The sequence below is a fragment of the Panthera onca genome, chromosome A1 (assembly GCF_046562875.1).
Source record: "Panthera onca isolate mPanOnc1 chromosome A1, mPanOnc1 haplotype 2, whole genome shotgun sequence".
NCBI classification, from domain to species: Eukaryota; Metazoa; Chordata; class Mammalia; order Carnivora; family Felidae; genus Panthera; species Panthera onca.
In genome coordinates, this window is record NC_138339.1 from 171,589,200 (window position 1) to 171,615,246 (window position 26,047).

The following is a 26,047-nucleotide window of genomic DNA, read 5'->3' on the forward strand; positions in this document are numbered from 1 at the left end:
TGATATTCTTTCTCATCTGTCTACTTCTGTCATCTAGGTGAGAAGAAGGGTCAACTTTTTTTACTTATCTTTCGTCTTTTTTTTTTTTAAGTTTATTTATTTTTGACAGGGGGTGGGGTGGGGGTTGGTTGGGGAGGGGAGAGAACAAGCAGGGGAGGGGCAGAAGGAGACCGAGAATCCCAAGCAGGCTCAGCACTGTCAGCACAGAGCCCAACGTGGGACTCAAACCCACAAACCATGAGATCATGACCTGAGCCAAAACGAAGAATCAGACACTTAACCGACTGAGCCACCCAGGCACCCCCTCTCTTTCATCTTTTAAAATTCAAACTGGTAGAAACTGTTACTGCTTCCCAAAAAATGACTTTTAGAATCATCTTTCCCCACTAATTTCCACTATTACCACCCAAGCTCTGTGAACAATAATCTTGACAGTCTTAAATTTTCTCCCGTTTTGTTTACGCCTCACAATGCTCCACAGCTAATTTCTTACAATCACATTATCAGGATTTCCTGCAGCAGTTAAGAACAAAATGGGTCTTCCAAATTTACACAAATCAGAATTCAAAATAACTGCCTTGTTTTCAAGGCAATTCACATACTGATTTTACCTAACGTTTAGGCTATAACTTCTTCCCCAATTCCAATGTTGGCCTATTCTCTGGTCAAGACTGAATTATTCTACTTCAAACAGCCTAACCTGACTTTCTATTCTTTATGGCCAGGCTGAAAAGTCTCTTTCTCCAGGTCTTACCCACTAAAATAACCTACATTAATCTCTAAATAGGAGCTTAAAGACCTTGAAAACCTACCTCTTGAAGTTTAAGTACCATGATGGAATGTAGATGTTTCACCAAATTGTCTAAATATGGAATAAGCAGTGACTTGGGACAGTCCTCAGTGAAGTTGATCAGAGCGGCAGCAGCATGGGCCTGCACTCGCTGATTGCCCTGGTCCTCCATGGTCTGCAACAGGGCCGCGATCACCTGGAAAACGGAATCAGATAAACACACATTTTGAAACACCACATTTCCAAGCACACCTCCTCTGAGTGTTTGAGGCATTGTTACTTACCTTCTCATGAAATTTCTTTTGGAAGCCAGGTGCAAAATCTGTAGCCATCTGTCCCACGGCATTACAGGCTGCATACCTTACTCTTGGATGCTGCAATAGGGGACTTTGTGTAAGTAAAGGTAAGGGGTTCCCACATGGGAACTATGGTAATAAGTATGAATCAGGTATTTACTGGTACTTACAGGATCCTGAAGAAAAAGCAAAACAAAATTTACTATCTCATTTAAAATTCCTTCCATTTGCTGGTGGCATCCTTCACCAATGGCAGATAAGGCCATTAATCCTGCATGCCGGTATTTCCAGTCAGCTACAAAAAAGAATTACAGGTGAAAGAACAGTTAGCCAGTACAAACATGTCATTCTGGTAGTCAGAAGCATAAAAAAAGCTCTCCTTATTTAGAAAAGACCACCAAAATATTTTTATACATTAATTAGAAAAATGGACAGAAAAAAGTGCCCGACTGGACTATTTCACTATGGTAATGGTTATGTCAGACGAGCATTTCTATTCCAAAAGTAGTGCAAAGGCAATATGAAAGAAAAGAGTTTATTAGTATTTATAACAACTACTGAAAATAAGCCTTTTCCCCCTAAGATTTACCATTAGCAACAAATACCTGGATTTTGTGCCACACACTGCTATTTATTGAACATAGATTCACTATTGTCCAACCATGGAAATTTACATTTCTTTAAAAAGAACAAAAGCCAAGGAGAAGATACTGCTTTTAAAGAATTTTTATGTAACAACATGGTAAATGAATATAGATGAACATTACATGTATTCTAATATTACTAATGGCTACTTGGTTTTAGACTAGAATATTAGCTAAGCAGTATTTATTATACTGATCTTCATATCATATTCTAATATGTAATTTCCCTGACTCTCATTTCGAAATGTTTATGCTCATTACATTATCGTTCCCTTTAAGCGGTTTCACACAACTTGTGGAACAAAGCAAGACATACATAAATACAGAAAGCTAATATCTGTGTAAAGCAGTGGCTCTCAAGGTGAGGCCCAAGAACCCTGGGATTACTGTCCTGATAATACTCTTTCACTCTCACTCTGAGGGTCCAGTGGAGTATTCCAGGGATTACAACACATGTATGATCCACTGACACCGAATGAAGAAGCAGAAACAAGAACTCAGCTAAGACACTTAAAGATATTTACAAAACTGCATAAGACGACATTCTTCTCGCTAACATATTTTTGTTTTGAAGTCATTCTTCACGAAAAATGTTATTTCTGTTCATGTGTAATGGGTTTATTATGGCTATCTTTAAATGAACATTTTAAATGTTTTTCATCTTTAATAATACAAACACTGATATAACCCACATAAACAAAAGCATTCTAGGATCTTCAGTTGATTTTTAAGAGTGTAGGGGCGCCTGGGTGGCTCAGTAGGATAAGCATCCGACTTCGGCTGGGGTCATGATCTCATAATCCATGAGTTCGAGCCCTGTGTCAGGCTCTGTGCTGACAGCTCAGAGCCTGGAGCCAGCTTCAGATTCTGTGTCTTCCTCTCTCTCTCTGCCCCTCCCATGCTGGCTCTCTGTCTCTCTCTAATATTAAAAAAAAAAAAAAATTTTTAAGAGTGTAAAGGGATCTTAAAAACAAAGTTTGTGAACCACTGGCATAAGAGTTAACAAAAGTTGTAGAGAAGCCTAAAATTATATCAGAATTAATAATTTTTCACTTTGGGGAGCCCAAGATGAACTCCGTTGCAATATACTACTATAAAGAATTTTTTTGAGAGGGCACCTGCACTCCTGCACACCCTGCATGAGCAGGAGACAGGTAGAGAGAGAGGGAGAGAGAATCTTAAACAGGCTGCATGCTCAGTGCAAAGCCCAACATGGGTCTCAATCTAATGACCACAACCTTGAGATCATGACCTGAGCTGAAACCAAGAGTTGATGCTTAACAGACTGACCCACCCAGGCACCCCTCTAACATAAAGAATTTCTGAAAGTTTCCTAATTCTGCTGTTAAGTATTAAAACTTTATTATTAACATTAAATATTTATTTTTAATGCATTTCAATTACTTAATATACCAATAAGCCAACATTTTTCAACTAAGGAATAATCATCCTAGGAAATCAGTAAATCAGATGCTAACCTTTGCATATTGGATTTACTAAGTTTTTTTTTTAATGTTTATTTTGGGGGGAGAGAGAGACACACACACACGAGAGAGAGAGAGAGAGAGAGAGAGAGAGAGAGAGAGAGAGAGAGGGGAAGGGAGACACTGAATCTGAAACGGGTTCCAGGCTCTGAGCTGTCAGAATAGAGCCTGTCGTGGGGCTCGAACCCACGAACCATGAGACTGTGACCTGAGCTAAAGTCGGACGCTTAACCAACTGAGCCACCCAGGCGCCCTGGATTTACAAATTTAAAGAAGAGATGCAATAAATACTTACTGATACAGAAAGGTGTCCTTATTTGGATCAGAGAAATAAAAATAAAAAGATATGTCTGTATATCTCTAATAGGCAGAGTTCCTGAAAGTATGTTCGGCAGAATGTGATGGTATGCTATGGGGATTTAGAAGTGGTTTTTCTCCTTTAAATTTTGCTATTTATTATTTAAAGTAAAACCAGTAAAACTATCTTTAAAAATAAAGTGTTAAGTTACTAGGAGATACATATCGTTGGCCACTGTTTAAAGCACTTTTCACACACATTAGCTACATCTTTGGATCTAATCTCAAGCCTGGGCATAAAGCAAACATCATTTTTGCCTCTTTTACAAACAAGGAGATTAAGGTGCAGAAAATTTGCTCAAAGCCATACAATTAACAATAACAGATCTTTACTAAGAGTTCATTGCCATATATAATAAAGCCTCTTGCATCCAGCTGGTAGGTGTAGCAAGAAAAACTGAAAAGCCAAATTCTTTAATTACAAATCACAACCACATCCACAACCGATCTATCTGAAGATCACCATCAACCAATAGTGAAACAGTGACTACAATCTTTTATGTCTGTAGGCTACCTTCTTCATCTTAAAAATGGAAAAGCTAGATTCTTTCTCTTAAGCAATCTGTGAAGCTGTCTCTATTCCTTTGGGGAAAAAAAAAACCCTCAAAAAATTGAGGAGCTAAAAAAAGGAAAACTGGGGCACCTGCCTGGGTGGCTGAGTCGGTTAAGCGTCTGACTCTGGACTTTGGCTCAGGTCCATGATCTCATCGTTTGTGGGATCAAGTCCCCCAGTGGGCTGCATACTGTCAGAGCAGAGCCTCCTTGGGATTCTCTCTCCCCCTCTCCGCCCCTCCCCTGCTCATGTTCTCTCAAAATAAACAGTTAAAAAAGAGGGGGGAAACAACTATTCAAGACCCATGTATACAATCACATCATTAAAAAGAGTTAATTGTTTTGGGCCATGCCTTTTCAGAAGAATTTTATAGGATAAGAATTAAGTAAATTGTATAAAGGGCTACAGTTCTCAACAGTTCCTTTCATTTGAAACTGGTATTATGTTATTACCCTGCTTTACTACTTTAAGACCTTGAATCAACTGTCTGACCCTCAAGTGTGTCTCTTGCAATGTACCCTATAGATAGGACTATCCATACTTAAGTAAGTCAGGATATCTGTGGAAGAGTATATGCATTAGCATTATTTGTATCAACAAAAACTATTAACATTTAATGGGGTATTACGGAATGCTATGAGGGGGCTATTCTGTGGTGATAGGATATACCCTGGGGTAAAAGCTTAAGTATGGTGTATCTATATGGTATGTTCACATTGTTTTAAAAACTGCATATATGCACGATGGAGGTCAAAGAAAAGTCTCAGAAAACAATTAACAGTGGCCACCTCAAAATCTAATAAGTTAACAGACTTTTAGTCTATATATCTCTGTTTTTGAATTTTTAAAAAAAGTCAAGCATAGGGTGCCTGGCTCGCTCAGTCGGTGGAATGTGCAACTTTTGATCTCAGGGTTGTTGAGTTTAAGCCCCATACTGGGTATAGAGATTACTTAAAAATAAAATCTTAAAAAAACATAAAAATATAACATGTATACAACAATTTTTGATATAGATATAAATTACAGGTACAGAGGCTGATTGACAAATGACCAGATATTTGTCATGAAAACAATAAAAGAAATAGAAGTGGCTTCTCTTTTTTTATTCAAAGTTTATTTATTTTTGGGAGAGACAGAGATAGCGTGAGTGGGGGAGGAGCAGAGAGAGGGGGAAAGAGAGAATCCCAAGTAGGCTCCACACCACCAGCACAGAGCCTGATGCAGGGCTCGAACCCACGAAACCATGAGATCATGGAGCCAAAATGGAGTCGGATGCCCAACCGACTGAGCCACCCAGGGGCCCCAGAAGTGGCTTCTCTTCTGATTATATATATATTATACATGTATTTTTTAATGTTTCTTTATTTTTTGAGACAAAGAGAGACAGAGTGCAAGCAGGGGAGGGGCAAAGAGAGAGGGAGAGACAGAATCGGAAGCAGGCTCCAGGCTCTGAGCTGTCAGCACAGAGGCGAACGTGGGGCTTGAACTCACAGACCGTGAGATAATAACCTGAGCCAAAGTTGGGACACTTAACCAACTGGGCCACCTACGTGCCCCCTGATTATATATTTTTAAAAATAACAGACAGTGGCTAAGGAAGATCATATGAATCAAATGTGCTAATATTTGTAAACATCAAATGACGATGTCTTATTTAAATTAAAACCTAGATACTTCTGGCTAGGGAGAAAATCTATAGTTTTTCCTTGGTATTGTAATTATCTCCTATGCATTGAAGCCAGTTCTACAGAGGAAATGGAGTATCTGCAGTCGCGAGAAAAAACATTCTTTAGCATAAGATTGGATGGTTCCAAAGAGGACTAAACAGAATTTTATCAGTATAACACAAAAATTAGGCTAAACATTGGATATAAAAAGGCAAAGAAAGATGAAGTCTAAGCATTTGTCAGTTTGAGACTTAGAAAGCCACATGCACTATGCTAGCATCCGAGGGAGACACAGCTTACGATTTTGGAGCATCTGCATAATGTGTTCCTTGATCATCGGCAGCACCAGCTTCCCACCAAGTCCACAGGCCATTCGGTCCAGAGCGCTCTCACCAGCAACCGCATTGCTGCACACAAACCAGAACGTATCCAACATGCTCAACACACACAGTGCACTGTGCACATGTATTTCTAAATATGCTATGAAACTAAGGCTGAGAAAGACCAATTTAAGCAGTCTTTCAAATGCATGAAGTTGTGGGTTCAAAATCCTCAAGAAAAGGAGAACACATAACATTTTCATGATTCATTCACCACGATGTAAAAAGTCCTGTCTCAATCTTAACTTTCAAGACTTTGCTCTTTCTGCACACACCCTTCACTGGCTAACACTCAGCTTTGGTGCTCTCAAGACTCAAAGGTATGAGCAGCGTGTTCAAGAGAGCCTGTTACCTCATTTCCCGGACATACATCCTTCAAACTCCATCAACAGAACACAGAACACTGAAAGCGGTGCTCAGACTCAGGGATGCCTTCTCTGCAGTGAACTTACCTACTTTTAAAGGAGTACTAGCTGCATAGCTAACATTTATGCACCGGTGAGACTCAATTCCAGTGTTTTCACTGAAAATGGAAGAAACTTGGGTATAAGAGCCTTTTGCACTGGCTTTGAACTCTAAGATTGGTAGTGAGTTTGTCATGGGATCATCTCCAACTGTCCAGTGAAGAGACTATAAAGATGAAACTATAAATGATTTTTAGAATATATCTAAACTCACCTTGAATATATTCCTGGCCTATTTACACACAGATAAGAAAATCTTACTCATCTAGCCCAGAGAAAGTAGCTTCGTAAGCCATATAATTGTAAGTGCCTTTTACAGGGCAAACTAAAGGCCAGGGAGCAGCAGCACATTACAGTAACTGAACCAGGGAAAGGAAACCCAATCTGAGCCTGGTCTTCTCTTTAGTCCTATGAGGTAATTTCCAGTGAAGGATTATTTTCATATACTTCAAAACGGCATTTAAGCCAGGGTAGTCATTTTTAATAATGGGACTAAGCCGCGAGATGCACTGTACATTCTGCAAGTCAAATGTCTTTCATTTTACCTAATTCCTGTTATAGTAGCTTATACCAACTACCAGTCTTTCAGGGCAATACTTTCAGCTCTTTGAGAAAGAGAATATGACACACTGGCATTAAACCTTCGTCTACAGACGGGCTATACAAACCCTGGACAAATCACTCAAATGCCCTCTCCATTTCTGACTCTACCTGAGAATGTATCTGTAGGAACACTGAAAGAATCAGTTAAAATAACAGAGTTCTAAAGTGCTACTTCTCACATGCGTGTAAGAAGAGGCCATCATCACCACTGGACAGTGAATAAATAGATTCTGGTGGACTTTTCCAGGAATTCCAAGGAATCTCTCAAGTCTAAACAAGTAAAACAGTAGCTCCAGTGTCACAGTAATCTAGTGTGCAAATCTTGCCACTATCTCGTCTCTAGCCTATGGTTAAATTGAATGAAATTGGGAAAACGTCATTTTGCAGGGAACAGTGTGGAAACAACTATTCTAAGTGAGGTCTATGCATATAAAGGCATTTTTCACAATAAAGCTTCTTTATACAGACTTTAAGATACTCTTACACTAAAAAAAAATCTTGAAGAAAATTCAGAGTAAAATGGGGAGGAAAGATGGCTACTTAATTAAAAGTAAATGAAATATAATTTATAAAATTTGACACAGAAAGCCTCAGTGTCCCATGTTCCAAACTGACAAGTTTAACTTTAGATTACAGAATACAGTGGGAAGACATGGACCCTGGAACCCTAAACTCTTGTCACCACCGGAGCTCTCTCTGTTCTGTCGAGGAGCCTCCACACAGTCTCTGGCGCATGCGATTACCTGTCAAAGTCATCATCTTCCAGCTCATCTGCATTCGCCCAGTCCTCGTCCTCTTCAAGATCAACCATCATCGCTAACATCTGAGGAACTAAAGTAAATCATCACTTCACACCTGAAGACTGTAGCTTTTTTATTTTATCAGTATCACCATTTATGAACAAGAATTTTAAGAAGTAAAAAATGAAGGGTTTACTTTGCCTCTAAGAGACAGAACAATTATTTGCCTGTGCCCCCCAAAATTTGTTAAATTTTAACCTTTTTGCCACATTTGCTTTAGACCTTGTTCTTTTTAAGTACCACTAAGGATAAAAGTCAAACTTCCTAGATCCTATCACACTCTCTTTTACTCACCAGAGGTGAGCAATGAATAAAACCGACGCTTCTCATTCCCAAACTGTTTTTACACTTGAACTACAGATTTCCCTATATACAAAAAACAGCACCATTTCAAGATTTTAGTTTTTACACAATAAATACACACAATTTATTTACTACTAAATAAATAAATTTAGTAGTACCATACTACATGTAACCTTTGGCAATTTGCTTTCTTTTCAACACATATGGATTTTATTGTAATTACTTCACAGTATTCCACTATGTAAACACACTATTCCATCGATGGACATTCTGGTTGTTTCCAATTTTCTTCCTATTAAAAAATTTCCTTTGATGAGTTTTCTATACACATATCCTTGAAATGTGTGAGTTCAGGGCATGAAACTGTTATAGGTTATCTTCAATATTATAAGAAAGACTAACTGCTCTGCATAGTGGTTGCATAAATTTGCATTCCTAGAGGAAGTTTAAAAGGATAACTGTCTTATTTCACAACAACGTGTGAAGTGCCCCGAAGCTGTATGAGTCCTGCCTGCTCAACACCTTTCATCAACACTCAGTATTGTCAAACTTTGTGACAACTTGGGACTCCACTACTCTGGTATTTGAGACTGACCAGCACTCATTAGCTAGTTCAGATTCCTCCTCTGTGAATTTCCAGTTCCCTAGCCTTCATCTATTTTCTAGGTACTTAAACTTTGTTGACTCTGTCCACTGCAGCTACTTTTCCCCAGCCTGCAGCTTATCTTTTAATTTCACTTACGGAGTATTTGGTCAAAAAATTATTTTAGTATTTGCAAATTTAGCAATATTTGCATCTGTGGTTTGTGATTCAGTCTTAAAAAAATCAAATCATCAAGATTTACTCGTAAAAATGAACTATTATTTAGGTGTTTAATCCACCCCAAATTAGTGTTTATAGGATATCTGAAGTTGGGATATATTTTTGCTACAGAAATGACCTTTATCAATTATCTTTTTTTTCCCCCCCCAATTACCTATCTTTTCAAGTCAGCTTTGTTTCCATGTGAGTGGATCTGCTTATAGGTCTTTTTGTTTCAGATGATTCACTTGTCTACACCTGTGCCACGAACAAATTCTAAATCTTCATAGTTGAGAGGGCAAGATCTCCACTATGCTCATCAAAATGGTCTTGGCTACTTCAGGCCCTGTGTTATTCTACATGAATTTTAGGATCAATCTTATCATGTCCAACTCTATTGGGATTCTGACTGAAATTGTATTAATTTATAGATTAATTTCAGAAGAACTGGTATTTAGCTCCTCTATTAGTCTAGTCTTTCAACATGTTATCTAATTTCCCCATAAAGGTCTTCTGTGTCTTTGGATTTGTTTCCAGGCATCACATGTCTTGCCTATTATGGGATTTCAAAATGTGTGCAGCATAGCCACCATGCCCATAAATATATATAGAGATGTATATCTCCAGATTCATCTGTTTTGAAAGGACATCATATTCTCAACAAATCTATGAGCTTACACAATTCTCAGCAAATTCACTGAAGAGTTTTTCCACATGAACACAAATTATTTAAAGATCTTTGACTTACTAGTCTGTGCAACAATATTGGTATGTTTTCTTAACATAGCAGCTGCAGTCTCAGAGAGGGTCACGATTACTTCAAGGGCGAGCTGGCGTTGCATATTATTGAGGCTGGTGTCTCCACACAACTACAAAGAAGATGTATTTGTACACATTTCGTAGTTTAGATTATTCATTGAAAATAATAAACAGAACATTTACTGAAGTATTTAATTTACCTTTAGACTTAGCTGTAAAGTAGCTTCTAAATGAGGACGCAAATACTTTGGAACGGTATCTGCAATCTCAACGAGGGACTTTAAGACAGAATCGTCATTCTGGTAGCATGAGTCATTCACAGCCTGGAAAAAATAAAATAGAAAAGGAAAAAAGGTCTGGGTTCAAGAGTCACTTTATAGATGCCTCACTGCCAAAACAGTAAAAGGCAGACAACAAAGTGGCATTATCAAAGAGTATTTTTCGCTAAATAATAACTTAGCAATCTATATGATGAAATTTTACCTACAGTCACATGTACACCTTCCTTTTGACTGTCAACTAGAAACATATAAAGATTTAAATCTAGTTCAGAATTATAGCATCCAGCACAACAAACTTGAGGCTGTCAAAGAATTCTTTTCATAACTAGAAGGAATCCCTTTTCTCTGTCCTTCCAACATCCACATCCTAGTCTTTTTCAGACATACAATAAATACTAGGCCCTAGGATACATTTCAAGTGTCCAATATTACTCAACTTATTTCTCTATGACATCGAGTTAGCTCACTGTGGTATTTAAATATACATTCTGTATCAACCACTGACTATTTAAGAGTGACAACTCCTAGAAGTTTTGGCTAACATTTTAACTTACTCTAAATTCAAGGGAAGAAAAACCTGAGATTAGATTTCAACAGTAACTCAAAATTTTTAGATAATAAACGACTAAAACGATAGAATGGAAAAGTTAATGTTTTTTGTCATTGACCTAAACTATCTTTTCAATTTGATAGCACTGAGAGAAAAGTTTCTACTAAATCCTACAAAATTACTCTGAATCATGTACAATTCACACAGGATTTTTCAATTTTAGCTCTTCTGAATCCTCTCTAACCTGGTGGTTCTCAACAGGACACTATTTCTCCCAGGAGTTTTCTTGGTTGTCACAATGACTCAGGAAGGGCCAAAACCAGGGTTGCTAGACGTCTGCATCTGTGACACAAATACTTACGAGGAACTCACAGGACCTTTTTACCATGCATCTCACATGATAATGTCAGATACTTCTAAAAATGAAAAACTCATTTATAATGATCTGAACCTAAAACCTAAGTCACAATTAGATTTTGTCTGGTTTTAATGTACCATGATTCCCCCCACCCCCAAAAGTAAATATTGTATAAATCTAGAATAAATACATAGTTTTGTCCAGAACTTTACCATTTCTGGAAATCAAATCATCAATAATAACAGCATTTGTGGTGTTGGCCTTGCCAATGATATCTATCAGTCCACATGTTTAGCTACTGAGTTTGTATAGATCACTTAAAAATCACCTAGTCTGGGGATGCCTGGGAGACTCAGTCGGTTGAGCATCCAACTCTTGATTTAGGCTCAGGTCATTATCCCAGGGTGGTGGGATCAAGCCCTGCACTGGGTTCTATGCTGAGTGTGGAACCTGCTTGAGATTCTCACCCTGCTCTCCTGCTGCCCCTCTTCCCCAACCGCGCATGCTCTAAAAAAATAAATAAATAAAATAAAAAACACCTAGTTTACTATGTCTTTCATTTACTAGCATTTATATATTGAAAAGCATGCCATTTTATTGCATATTACTTTCTTCTTATTTCTTCTTTGTATTTTAACTTAGGGCAATATAATTTTATTTTTAAAATTTGTGCATATACATATGTACATTACCTGTGCATTTCAATATTTCAAAATGGAATATGCAAAGTTACAAAATCTGGGTCTAACAAGGTTGACAATAATTGTTCTAACTTACCCAATCATATTTTATGCTCTGATTGAGGCAGATGGTATCCCTAAAATAATAACACCCTTAGGATCCAATAGTGACAATTAACCACAAACTATTTATAGTACAAACTATCATAAGCCCTGGGATTAAGAGTAAGGACTTCGGTCTGATTTGGGTTTAAATCATGGTTCCATCACTTACTGACACTGTGACCTTGGGCAAGTTTCTTATCCTCCCCTCTTTAGTTTCTCCTTATGTAAAATGGGCATTAAATTTCATAGGTTTTTTTGGTTGATTCAGTGAAAATAACCTATGTGATTACTTAACAAATTACTTGTATCATACATCATAGAAAACTTTAGAAACCCTAACCTAGGTATTTTAAGAGATTAAGAGTCTATGAAAAGCAAGAGATCTAGTTCAATGGGGACAAAGATCCCCTCTCGTGCCTAGTGCTAGCACACAGTAGCCAATGACTTGATTGAATAAATGAAAGCATTCGAGAATTCTGGTAAGAATTTGAAACCACAGAAAACCAAAAAAGGATATAATTTTCACTTATTTCATACCGTTTTCTTACCTGTAAGAATCCGGGTAACAAGTCTGCAAAATGTTTGAATAGAGCAACATTATGCTCATTTGCAAGTATAAATGCAGCTGTAGCTCTAGCAGATAATGTCCTGATCTAATACGAAAACAGCAAAAAACGTCAAACATGAGAAATTACTGATGGATGCAAGGTCAAGATTTCTTACTCAAGATGAAATTTTTCATCAGTAAAACCAGTACTTATATTTTGCAGTATTAAAACTAAAGATAATCTCCAAATACATAAATCCCGTTCCCAAGTTAAATGTTATATTAAATTAGGTGTTAATATTAGTGGAATTGAAATTATTTACCGATGGATGTTCCTGATCTTGCATACACTGAACTAACATCCGTTTGATAACGTCTAAATAGTGCTGCTGTTGGTTCCCAAAAATTCCAGGGAAGTTCCTAAAAAAGATCCAAAGTACTCTTTCAAAATGACATATTTCAGTAAGGTGTCAGCTAGAACATCTCATGTTCTAATCTAACCTTAAACATCAGCCTGACTTAAGTGTGCATTAACCCTGATGGCTGAACACCATCCATCCATCTTCCAAGTAATCCTCTTTGGGGGTTGGGCGAATGGCAACAAACATTAGCAGAGAGGATTATGCTGGATGCAGAGGTGACCCAGGTGCGCACACACTACTCAGCAGCCCAACCAGCCCTGTACTTTATCCTTATCACTCTTGTCCCTGTAGGAAGCTGACCTGGAGTGCAGGACAAAAGCAAACACGAGGCTGCAGACGGTAGCTGCAGTCACAGAGCTACCTGACAATCTGTGCCTGGGCTCAGTCAGTGACCCAGGGAGTCCCGATTCTGCTCTATTTTAAATGTAGCTAACAAGTATATTCAATACTTGCAATTAATTCTCTACTCCGGGTTACCGATACAAATGAGATCCATTTGACAAATTAAGTAGAAGATGGTATAATGTCTACCCTTATCCGCTTCTGATATTCAAGGTGTATCTCATTTCTTAACAAGTATATAATCTTGAAACGTTATAAATCCAACTATATTTTTAATGTAGAACTGTATGATAACACCAGACAAATTTTTCTTAGTGCAAATCATCTTTTAATTCTAAACTGAGACCATTTGCTTGTAAATATACAGGATTTTATTAAAATAATGTATTTTTATGAAGTTTGGTCATAGAAGACCCAGAAAACAATGGGGGTTCACCGGCCTTTTCTTTCTTCTTCAAGATTTCATCATTAAAGTGGCTTTCTAAAAGATATATTTAATACTGTGTCGATCTCCAAAAAAGGGAAAAGAAACCATCTTGTTTGGAATCATAAAAGCCAAAGAATAGAAAATAAATTGCAGACAACCGCTGTGCACAAAAAGGAATATAATATGAAATTAAAAGCTTTGTGTTTTTTCAATTTATTTCCAACACAAATAGAAAGCTCATCTAAAGGCATTATTTAAGTCTATAAAGTCAGACTAAAACATCCATTAAAATGTGCTTTGTACATTCATGACACTTAAGTTTTTCAGGAAAATAAGATCAATGTATGTACCAGAAAATGTGAAGGGCAGCTTCCCGCAGTCCCATATTTTGAGAGCTGACTGAATCAAAAAGGAACTTCAAACCTTCGGGCCACTGGTTGTTGCCATCCTCATCTAAAAGTAAAGAAATCCAGGCATAAAGTATGTAAGTCAAAACTTCAAAGAATAAAGGGTGAATCCTTTCATTTCACAAGCCTCAAAGTATGTTAGTAGTAGAAAATGTCACATTTTTAAAACATCCTAATAAAATTAGGTCCTTTAACCATAAACATGGCATTCTAATCTTGTAAACAGCAACTGTGCATCTGGGTTGCATAAGCACAGATACTGGCAGTGGTTATTTTCTAAAGAGCTGGCATTAAAAGAAACACCCTTAAATCAGTCCTTTTAACATAAAGATCATGCTTACGGGTGGAAGGGAATGAAATCATGGTTTAAAAAAAATAATTGTGGACAGCACTTTGAAACATTTCCATTATTAAGTGATTTTGAATTAGAAATGATGTCATTTATAAAGTTTGGTCACAGAAGACCCAGAAAACAATGGGGGTTCACCAGCCTTTTCTTTCTTTTTTTCAAAATTAAGGGGCACCTGGTGGCTCAGTGGGTTAAGTGCCCAACTCTTGATTTCAGCTCAGGTCGTGATCTCACAGTTGGTGAGATCAAGCCCAATGTTGGGCTCTGCCTGACAATATGGAGCCTGCTTGAGATTTTCTCTCTCCTTCTTTCTCTCTCTCTCTGCCTCTCCCCAGGTCACGCTCTTTCTCTCTCAAAATAAATAAATATTTTTAAAAATTCAAAATTAAGAGTTTCAGTGGGTTTTGAACTTATTTAAAATAAAAAATTTAGCACATTTCCTACTTTTTAAAAATATTTACTTTTTTGACAGAGAGAGAGGGAGAGCAAGCAGGGGAGGGGCAGAGAGAGGGAGATAGAGGATCCAAATCAGGCTCTGTATTGATAGCAGACAGCCTGATGCAGGGCTTGAACTCATGAACTGTGAGATTATGACCTGAACCGAAGTCAGACGCTTAACCGACTGAGCTGCCCAGGCGCCCCAACACATTTCCTGTTTTAAGGAATCAGTTGATATCTGTAAGCTGACTTGAACAAGAATTTCTACATTCCTGGTAGTGGAGATTAAAAAATCTTATCTTAGTGAGGTATCCTTTTCAACCTTTAAAAATGCTGCCTAAATGAAGTTTACAATCACATCTATGAACCTCCCCCCCCAAAAAAACCAAAGCATATTCAATTACATTATTAATGTTTTTAGTGTGACCAAAAAAGGTTTGACTGTTGGCAAAGTGCATTTTTAGAGATTTTCTTTTGATTTCATCATTTAAAAATATTTTGGGGTATTTTAAAGGTATACAGTATAGTGGTATAATAGCCTATTGCAAAATTTATTATCATACAGATGTAACACCAAATCTCCTGGAGTCCACTGATTTTTACTTCTGTTGGCAAGTTTAATCTACAAAACGGGTTATAAGTTAGACTGTGCTTTCAAAAATTAACAGGTTAGGGGGGAAATAAAACTGATTAATTTTCAAGCAAACTACAAAATTATTTCTCCACACAGATGCTCTGAAAACCAACAGGTAAGTATTATGACTGCACTTCAAAACATCAGATTTTTGGCTCTAAATGCAGAATCCATAATCACTCTCATTCTGAACAGAATAAATGGTACTCAGGTACTTATAAATCTTCCTTTAAAAAGACTCCACCAGGGGCGCCTAGGTGGCTCAGTCAGTTAAGTGTCTGATTCTTGATTTCAGCTTAGGTCATAATCTCACAGTTTGTGGGTTCAGGCCCTATGCTGGCAGAGGGCAACCTGCTTGGGATTCTGTCTCCTCCTCTCTCTGCTCCTCCCCAACTCTCTCAAAAATAAATACATAAACATTTTTAAAAAAATTTTAAAAAGACTCCACTTTAGAAAAAAAAAAAGGAAGAATATACTCATTTTCTTCCAAAACGTAATAATGAATGTATTTGCATACACACCTATTAAATTCCTGGCCAGTTCTGCAGCAATATCACAGATTTTTTTCCTCATGCTAGACTGGGTTTCCATTTGAATAATCATCAGTAGCTCACTCTTGATGGCAGTCTGAACATCAGAAGGAAGAGTTGGATAGACTTCATCAAATGCAGAGGACAAAAGACGTCTTAGGAGAACGGCAGCCATTTGTCTAGCCTATAAATGGAGAGCATGGTTAAGAACTTGGTATCTTTCAAGAGAAACCATTTTTCACAAACTACATTCACTCCACCATGGGTGTATTTTACAATTCATTTCTAAAACACTTTGCTAGATTCTTTTTAAAAAAGATAAAATACATAAAACTCTCTCTAATCACATTAGTCTACTGTACTGACATGCTACCCAAAAGCTCTTTTTGTTAATAAGTAAGGAAAAGCCCTGAATACATCAGATCACAAATTAAAAAATATACCTTAGCAATGGTAAACTTATCTTTAATTGCTATTTTTAATAGATTTTTTGAAGAAAAATAAGTATTAATATAAACTGCAAACTCTAGAATGCTCTTGTCCTACTTCTCATTCCAGTATACCTAATCTTACTCCCAGCCTGGCCTTATCTCACTGTATCACAGCCCTTTCATTAACCTTTGATAACATGCTATCAAATCCATTTATCTTTATGCTTCATTCAAGCAGACAAACATTACAAGTTCCTAATGCCTACAAGTGCTAATCAATATCAATGTGTACATTCTTATCCCAATTAAAAATCTGTAGACTATATTTAAGTTTGGCGTTTTTTATATGATATTCCTTTAGATTATAATGAGTCAAGAAAAAAATCATTCTAAAATTTTATCATACTAAATAAATAAGCCATTAAAACTATTAAACCCAATTTTTCATGGGCTACTCATTATCACTATAATTACTTTGGGACTATGACCAACAAAAAAAGTTAAGCTATACAAATAAAATGTACCAATTTTTTCCTGAAGTTATTTTTCACTGAATCTTTTTTTACTTAAAAAAATTTTTTTTAATGCTTGTTTATTTTTGAGAGAGAGAGACAGAGACAGAGAGTGAGCAAGGGAGGGGCAGAGACAGAGAGGGAGACACAGAATCCGAAGCAGGCTCTTGAACCCACAAACTGTGAGATTATGACCTGAGCCCAAGTTGGATGCTTAAAGGACTGAGCCACCCAGGTGGCCCTGAATCTTGTTTCAATTTTGGCAAACAGCAAACTTTTAAAGAAATTTCAATGCTCTAGAAAGGGTTCAAAATGGTTAAAATCCCTGTAAAAGTGCCTAAAATTTGTGCAGTTCTCACACACTGAAAACGATGAAGCCATAATGAAGACACTGAGGCTAGTTCATAATCATCATCTAATTCAAGATTTAAAACAGGTTCAATGTAGGTTTTTGAAAGTAAAATTTGAAAGTTTTAGTATTGTTTATTCTTGGCTTTAAAATGTGTTTCATAATTAACTTGATTCAATTTTCAGGAATTAAAATAGCCAATTGTTTCTAGAGATTTGTTACTTCATATTTTAACATTCATTTGGAATTAAAGGATATATTACAAAGGTGAAGAAGCACCTTTTGTCATCTATTTTAATTATTTATTTATTTATTTATTTATTTATTTATTAACGTTTATTTACTTTTGAGACAGAGAGAGACACAGCATGAATGGGGGAGGGTCAGAGAGAGAGAGGGAGACACAGAATCCAAAACAGGCTCCAGGCTCTGAGCTGTCAGCACAGAGCCTGACGCAGGGCTCAAACTCACGAACCGTGAGATCATGACCCGAGCCCAAGTCGGACGCTCAACCAACTGAGCCACCCAGGCGCCTCAGTTGATTAAGCGACCGACTTCAGCTCAGGTCACAATCTCACAGTTTGTGAGTTCGAGCCCCATGTCAGGCTCTGCGCTGACAGTTCAGAGCCTGGAGCCCGTTTCGGATTCTGTGTCTCCCTCTCTCTGCCCCTCCCCCACTCACACTCTGTCTCTTTCCTTCAAAAATAAATAAACATTGAAAAGAAAAATTAAAAAAAAACAAACTGGGATACTTTCATACTGTTTTTAAGTAATACCACAGAACACTAAATTGCCAATTTAAACCGACTGACTACAAGAAGTCACGTGTAATAGTATGTAGAAATTTAGTGTGGCTTTGTTTCCATCATGTTTTAATATTAGCAAAAGTCTCACTTTACAAATTCTGTCACTTTTTTATTTTTTGAAAGTAACCTCTATTCCCAATGTGGGGTTCAAACTCATGATCCTGAGATCAGGAGTCGCATGCTCTATCAACAAGCCAGCTAGAACACCCCTCACTTTACACATTCTAAATTCCATGTTTCATAGGTGGGATTAGTTTTCTAGACTTGGATATTTTGACACCTTTTGTGAAATAAATAAAATATTCACTTAACGTTCAATATATGTAAGGATATTACTTTGGGCAAGAAAAAAAAATCAGCTGTTAATGCATATAAAACCAGTAAGAAAAACACATTTGAATTTGGTACAGTCATCAGGTCATTTGCTAAAAACCAGTTTATAAAGGATTCAACAAAGTGTCTCTTTGTTCCTATACATCTTTAACACATCTTATTCACCACCTAGGGATGATTATAATAAGCATAAGAATTTTAAAGACAGACAAAACATATTTTTTCAGAAACATCTGGCAACATAGTAAAACAACGAATGAATTAAATTTCCTCCTTTAGGATGGTTTCAAGGAAGAAATATTTTTTATAACCACAGAAATCACTTAAATTTAATAAATTTTTATGTGATTATTTAAAAACTATTAACTCAAATATCCTGAACACATCATCTGACATGGAAAAGAGAAATTATTTAATAGAGTACTTAAAAAAAATGTAACTGCAAAGTAGCTTTTCGCAAATGTAAGTTCAAAGTTCTGGTACCATGTATGCAGTAATCACCAGTTCTCATTACCCACATGGACCACCATCTAATACCCAACTTTGTATTTTGTTTTGTAAGAATGTCATATCCTCAAATATTAAAATAGTACCTCCTCAGCAGCTGTTGTATTTCTGATGGCTTGTAAGAGGAATGTGATCTTTGACTGGCCTGGGATATTCTCGTAGGTTTCCTTCAGGGAAAAGAAAAACATTAAAGGTTAGAAGATGTTCAAAAACTTCACGAGCACACCAGTGAAAAAAAATGAAATAAGACTGGGAAAGGTCTGTGCATACGAAGTCATGTAATCTAGGTCTGGTGTTAAAATTTTCTCCTGGTAAGGAAAGAGAGGATGTCCAGGGAGTGACTTTCAAGCTCCTTTCTACATTTAGCTCTTAGATTTTTCTAATGTAAGTGCATATTTTCCCAACTTTTGCTTCTGTGAATAACAAAACTCAAGGCCTATGAGGGCCAAAAAATTCTTAAATGTGACCTGAGCCACCATGCTGTAAAGCAAGTGCTTACCCAGTATCCCTTTACAACATGGAAAACTACTTATCTTGTAACATTTTCTAGATCACATGAAGTAGAATTGGTTTATGTTACCACTACTTACAAACTACCAGAAACATACCTCAGATGAAGTAAATCCAAGAAAGGGAAGAAAGTATTCAAATTCTTCTCTCGAGAGAGGGAGTATACTAAAGCCATATTATATACACAAATAAATGAATATGGCCAGGAGAAATTTGGCCAGGAGATTTTAACATAATTTCTTCAATACTGTTTTAATATTCTAGAAATCTAGTTTTGTGACTCGGGGCACTGCTTCCCTTCTCCATGAATAACGTAAAATGAGCAAATTGGTTAACAATAAAAAGTTGACACCAATTAAAAGACAGATTGTCAGAGTAGATCAAAATATAAGATCTAAGTATATATTGTCTACAAAAGCTAAAGAGAAGTATAGATTCATGTGCATGTATTCTAAGAATTCTATAACAGGGGCGTCTGGGTGGCTCTGTCGGTTAAGCGTCCGACTTTGGCTCAGGTCATAATCTCGCAGTCCGTGAGTTCGAGCCCCACATCAGGCTGTGTGCTGACAGCTCAGAGCCTGGAGCCTGCTTTGGATTCTGTGTCTCCCTCTCTCAAAAATAAACATTAAAACACGCTCTGTCTCTCTCTCTCTCAAAAACATTAAAAAAATAAAATAAAATAAAGAATTCTGTAATAGTAGTCTTTTACTGTGCAAAAAAAATCATTATTTGAAGTATAGAATTGTTCTCCCAAAGACAACTCTTCACTTGTCTACTCTCTAATAGCCACTACCCCTATAACCTACCTAGTTCCTCTGGACAGAAGTGACAAGGAAAAGGGTGGGAAAACAGGGTCTCCCCAAATGCACATCTACCTCGTAATTTCTATTAAGCGCTCTGTGGCATCCCTGAGATATTGACAGATACTGAAATAAAGGCTCAGAAGTTAAATGACCTGCCCAAGGTCAAATACAATAAATGCTGGAGAGAACTCTGGTTTCCTGAGGCCAACCGTATTCAAAATCTCCCCAGCACCGAATGTTCTTTCTGGGTTTTGCTTCTGGGGTCTGACTCCACCAACCAGTCAGTTCTGTTTATGCAGTGCTGCACAGTTTTCAAACTTCTCAAACATATCTCAGTGAAAGAACACATCTGGGGGGAAGAGGAGAATTCAAAATCCTCTGATAACCTCAAGTTCCTCTCAAGCGCGTAAGCACAGAGGAATACAACAATGCCGAAAACTGTGACAAGCATTCACAGCTGAGGAGAGAAGATGGTCTGAATTTATGTATACAGAAATGAGATAATTTATGTAGAGGTATTCATAAGATGATTGCAAAAATGGAAATGTACCTTGAGGTTTCTCACTTAATCTTTATGAATGCAACTGAACGACCGGTGTAGCCTTTCCATTTAAACACAGTCTCTCAGTGTATAATAAAAATGCCTTTTTATTTTTGTATCTAGCCTAGCTCCTGATGCACTGTATCTGCCATAAATGTTAAACAGTTAAATTTCCAGTGGTCTAAATCAAGTTTCAGAAAAAAATTCTTTATTAGGATATCACTCTCGGAAAACCATGCCCAGCTGGGACTATTAGTGTGACAGTTATATTGTGCTAATTCTAGTAGAGACTTAGAAATATTAAGTCCAATACTGAACTCTATTCCATAAGGAATTAGAATTAGAAGTCAATGGAGAGAGAGTTTGGTATGAGTGACATCTGACTCCTGAGAGAGGGTTCTCCCATTTGTTATGTTCCACTGTAGCAATCCAGATATAGTATTACATTTACACCATAACATTGGTCAAGGATAATAGTTTGGCAAAAAGAGCACAACCTTAAAACCCTAAACAGACTGAGTGCCACCAAGACAGGGCTGGTATCTCCTTGTATTCCAGCACTTAGCACATCAGAGTGCAGCAAATGTAAAGAATATCTATATAAAGAATATATAAACAATCTTTCGAAGAATATTCCTAGCCCTAGGCCAGGCAGGTTCAATGAATGTTGCCAGTTTCCTGGCAAACAGAATTTCAACTCCATTTGATTTCACCATGCACATTCACACAATGCAAAGTATTTCACCTCCCCCTTTTCTGTCCATACAAAGGAGAAACGCTAATAAATACTCATTTCACTCATTCCGTAAATATTTATGGTGAGCCAACCTTGCATATGAAAAGAGGGGGCAAGTTTTACCTGGTACAATTTTTACCTAGTAAATAAACAACCTGGTTCCTCAAAAATCAGGTATATTTTTCAATACATTACCCTCCTCCAATTCAAATCTCATTGATGTAGTTCTATACTACAATCAATGAAGAACAAAGTCAATGGAAAAACTAAGAATATAAAATCCAAGCATATGTTTAATAAAATACTTAAGCTTGTGTCACATAAAAATGTCCAGTCATGAATGCCATGGACATTCAACTTTGTACTACCTGTCAACTATTTATTCAAATTGCTTATTCATGTTAATCATTGTATTTTTAGACTTAGAAGCATTTAAATCATTTCTTCAAGCATCAGAAACATTTTTTGTAAAGTTAAAGAGAAAAATTCTTGAAGATTTAAAAGAAATATAACATAAAGCCTACCAGATAGTTTATATAATGGAAATTTTAAAAACTTTTAAAACTTTTCAAGACTTTCAATGATTTCAACAATATATTACAATGAGTCCTTTACTGTACTTCATTTCATGTTTGAATGCAAGTTACCTTGGTCAACAGTTCAGTATTTGTGTCAACTAAGTATTTTTATTTTGACTGAGTAAATTACAAAAATACTTACTGAGCTTTTGCCAATTTTTAGTTAAAAAAATTTCTATATTTGCCATATCAGACTGTAATACTCAATTTAATTTGGCTTCATTACTTATAAACAGCTCATTTCATAAGGCAAAAAAAGGGGCATTAAAGTATCATTATGCACAGCTATTTACTTTTCCAACTAATATTTTGCTTTCTTAAGCTCTATTTACAGTCAAACTTTGTGTTATGTGACATCAGGAAACTTCCCCTCTAACATTTACCTTTTTTGGTGTCAAATTAAGAATATTCTGTTTTATAAGACTTACTTCACACATTAATATATTCCTGGGATATACAAAGAAATTAAAAATGTACTACCTGAATGTTTTCACTAGGAATAAAAAGACTGACAGTACAGCTGAACCTTGAACATGGGTTTGAACTGTGCAGGTCTACTTATATGTGGATTTCTTTCTGAGGGGGATAAATACAGTACAGTACTGGAATGTATCTTTTCACCTTATGATTTCCTTAATAACGTTTTTTTCCTCTTTCTTTGTTGTAAAAATACTGTATATAACACACATACAAAATATGTGTAAACTGGCTGTTTATGTTATTGGTAAGGCTTCCAGTCAACAGGAGGCTATCAGTAGTTAAGTTTTGGGAGTGTTAGGGGGGTGGGAGCTGGTGTCCCTAACCTCTGTGTTGTTCAAGGGTCAACTATACTTTCCAATTGTTCTTTATGAGAAAATGTGCTGAATGCTGCTAATTATCCCCAAAGTGATGCAAGTGATAAAAGATTTACAACAGGCACCAATCGGAATTCAAGCTGAACCAGACACTGGTATTTAGTTCAATAGAAGAGAGATTCCCCACTAGGCTTGACAATAGAGACTTAAGCAACTGGAGGGAAGAGGGAGAATTAAACTAGCTTACTAATTACAATGCTGTTCTGCTTTGTAACACATGGCAATTTCTATTATGGTTTGGGATTAGGAACTTATTTTGGTGAAAAATTACCCCCAGAGTTAGCAGAATGCATTAAAATGTTTTCATAGGCATCATCACATCCCACTAATACAGGAGTGCAAATTGATGCAACTAATAAATGCACTTTACTTCCAAGGACAAATACTACTTTTAAGTATTTCAAGTAAACCTGGCAAAGTCTGAAAAGTATGCATGTACTCTTATTTTTAGGATGTACTCTTATTTTTAAAAGGACACTAGAAACCTTAATGTCCTTTCATAGGTGGGTTGGTTGAATAAATAATACATCCATATTATGGACTACTACATAGCTGCTTTAACAAAATCTTGTATGTGGCAACGTGAAATATGTGGAGTGAAAAATCCAGGTTCACAGCATATGAATTATATGTGTATGCGTATTAAGGTCCATTCATGTAAAAATGAATGTATACATTTACACTTGTGAAGGTATTTTCAGGGATAACTCACAAGACACTTAAAAGTGGTTACCTTTGGGGAAAGGGATAAAAAACTATTTGCACTGTTTAAAATTTTACCCTGAACACATATCACATGTATAATACATGAAGCAAAAATCATTAAATAGTTGTTTAAAGCGCGTTCTCATACAGAACTGAACTTCCAGTGTATTTACTTCAAATATTGTAAAACCACTAAGTATAACCAGCATATCCTAATCTACTCAAAGTAAGTACTAACAACATTGTGATTCTAAAGTTTATCTATAAAACCCATGAGTACAGAAGAGGACTCGTCCCCCAATTTTGTTAGCTACACGTAAAATGAATTTTGCTCCCTAAAAACATCTGGTTGAACATCTTTTGCTGAATCTTATAAAAATCTTCGATCACATGGTGGCAGAGAACTCCACATATAACCAAGTTTGAAGACAGGTTCTTATAATGCACTTAAAAGAAACTGGAAAGTTTCTGCCCTTCCCTTACACTGTCTCACGTATGTATTGTGGTCTCAACACTGACAGCCTTAACATCAGTCTTCTACTAAACCAAGTGTTTCTCAATGCTACTTGGTAAAAGAACGTGCAGATACATCTGAAATACTGTCTCTTGAAAATATCCACAGCTCCACATTTTGGAGGCCAGCAGTCAGAGGAGGTTAAAAAAAAAAAAAAGAGAGAGAGAGAGAGAGATTGATTGACTGATTGATTCAGGTTGGATCTCATGAAATTAAAGACTTAAACATATGGTGGCACTGGCCCACTTAAACAACGGAAGTCCCAGGACATCGCAGTAATGAGACCACAAATCTCTACAGATCAAAGAAAATTTGTCTAAAGGAAGAATAAAGTAAGGTGCAAGCGGCTTAGAAAGAAACCCTAAAGGCAACTTTACAGAATTGTGGCGAGGGCCGGGGGCGGGGGGGGGGGGGGGGGCGGGGAGAGGAGGGAAATCCAGCTTCCGATGGATTGTCAGGAAACTAGACAAGAGAAAGAGGACTAAATGGAGTGAGTGGAAAGGCAAGAGAGCAAGACACACATTTCGAAAGGAGGGGATGGGGGAGGGAGGGAAAGACGGTAGCGAAGAAAGAGGGGACAGGAGAGAGGCCGGGGTGAAGGGTCAGGTAGCGGGCAGGGTTTGGGGACCCAGGAGGGCGAGGCCGGCTGGAGACCGAGGCTGGAAGGGCGGGGGAGGCTCCCACGGGGAGAAAGCGGGAAAGGGGCGAGGGGAGCCCCGCGGCCCGCCCCACACCCCACATCCCTCCCCGCCGCCCGGCTTCCCCATCTGGGCGGGGGCAGCGTGTCAGGAGTGGCCGCACGTGTGTGCGAGGGGTGGCGGGGAGGTAACTGGCTCCGGGCGCCGCGGCGACAAGGGCCGGGAGGGCCCGGGGGCACGGCCGGGAGCCGCGGGCCGCCTCACACGTGGGCTACGCGGCCGCCGCCCGGCCCCGGCCTGCGCGGCCGCGGCTGAGCGACCGAGGCCCGGAGGGGCGGCGTCAGGGGCAGGCCGGCGCGCCGGCCGGGGCACGGAGTCAGGGGCGACGAGCTCGGTTACCTCTGCCTGTTTCCGGACCACATTGTCGGGGCTGAGCAGGTTTCCCAGGAGCAGGTAGAACTGTTGCTGCTCCGCCGCGGCCGCCGCCATTGCGCTAGGCGTGTGAGAGAGAAGGAGGGAGGGGAGACAGGAGCCGTGAGGCGCGCTGGCGGGCCGGCGGGAGGGGTGGGGGCGGGCCCAGCGCGGGGACCTGCACCAGCCGCGGCGCGGGGCTGGGGGGTGGGGGGGGGGCGGGTGGCGGGCGGGAAAGGGCGGGGCAAAGGGGAAAGGGGAGGATGGGGCGGGGACTCGTGACCCCTCACCCAGTCGCGGCCCCCAGCTCCGGCGTCTCATTGGCTCTGGGCGCGGGAGGCGGGGCGGAGGCCGCCTCCTCCGGGGCCGCGCCGATTGGCCACGCACCCTGCAGTGCCGTCACTGGCGACTCGCGGCGGGCGGCCCGGCTGGTCGCGGGCGATGTAGGGCGGGGACTCTGCCGGCCAGCTGGGGCCTGGGGTGACGTCGGGAGGGTGGCGGGAGGGAGGGGCTGGCTGGCGGGCCGCGCCGCGCCGCGCGGAGGGGCGTGAGGTTCGGCTGGGGAGGTGGGGCCAGCTCCAGAGCGCGGGAGATTTCGGCGCCGCGGGCTGGCCGGCTTCCTCTTCTGCCGCCCGCCACCCTCTCCCTGCGGCCCGCGGAGCGCCCCCCAACTTCAGCCCCCGCAGTCTCTAGGACCGTAAACCCCCACCCCCCAGGGAGGAGCTCCTTCGAAACTCACTTCCCATTCAGTTCCACCCCCGGGTTTACAGACTTCTCTGTCAGGCCCTCCGACCTCCCCCAGGGCTGTGACTCAGGCCACCCCTTGCTCCAGCCGCGCTCATCAGTG

General features: G+C 38.8%; 1 protein-coding gene across 1 annotated transcript in view; it reads right to left on the minus strand.

Moving 5' to 3' along the window:
• Nucleotides 1-26,047, minus strand: part of IPO5 (importin 5) — a 55,761-nt gene that overhangs the window by 15,618 nt on the left and 14,096 nt on the right. Inside the window, exons 3-15 of the mRNA XM_078432395.2 lie at nucleotides 25,189-25,282; nucleotides 18,997-19,077; nucleotides 15,964-16,156; nucleotides 13,965-14,067; nucleotides 12,747-12,843; nucleotides 12,425-12,529; nucleotides 10,103-10,225; nucleotides 9,892-10,012; nucleotides 7,982-8,069; nucleotides 6,092-6,198; nucleotides 1,257-1,381; nucleotides 1,075-1,164; nucleotides 813-986 (exon numbers count right to left, since the gene is read on the minus strand). Of these exons, the coding sequence (XP_078288521.1) occupies nucleotides 813-986; nucleotides 1,075-1,164; nucleotides 1,257-1,381; nucleotides 6,092-6,198; nucleotides 7,982-8,069; nucleotides 9,892-10,012; nucleotides 10,103-10,225; nucleotides 12,425-12,529; nucleotides 12,747-12,843; nucleotides 13,965-14,067; nucleotides 15,964-16,156; nucleotides 18,997-19,077; nucleotides 25,189-25,278 (1,497 nt within the window). The 5' untranslated portion in view covers nucleotides 25,279-25,282. The remainder of the gene's footprint in view (nucleotides 1-812; nucleotides 987-1,074; nucleotides 1,165-1,256; nucleotides 1,382-6,091; nucleotides 6,199-7,981; nucleotides 8,070-9,891; nucleotides 10,013-10,102; nucleotides 10,226-12,424; nucleotides 12,530-12,746; nucleotides 12,844-13,964; nucleotides 14,068-15,963; nucleotides 16,157-18,996; nucleotides 19,078-25,188; nucleotides 25,283-26,047) is intronic.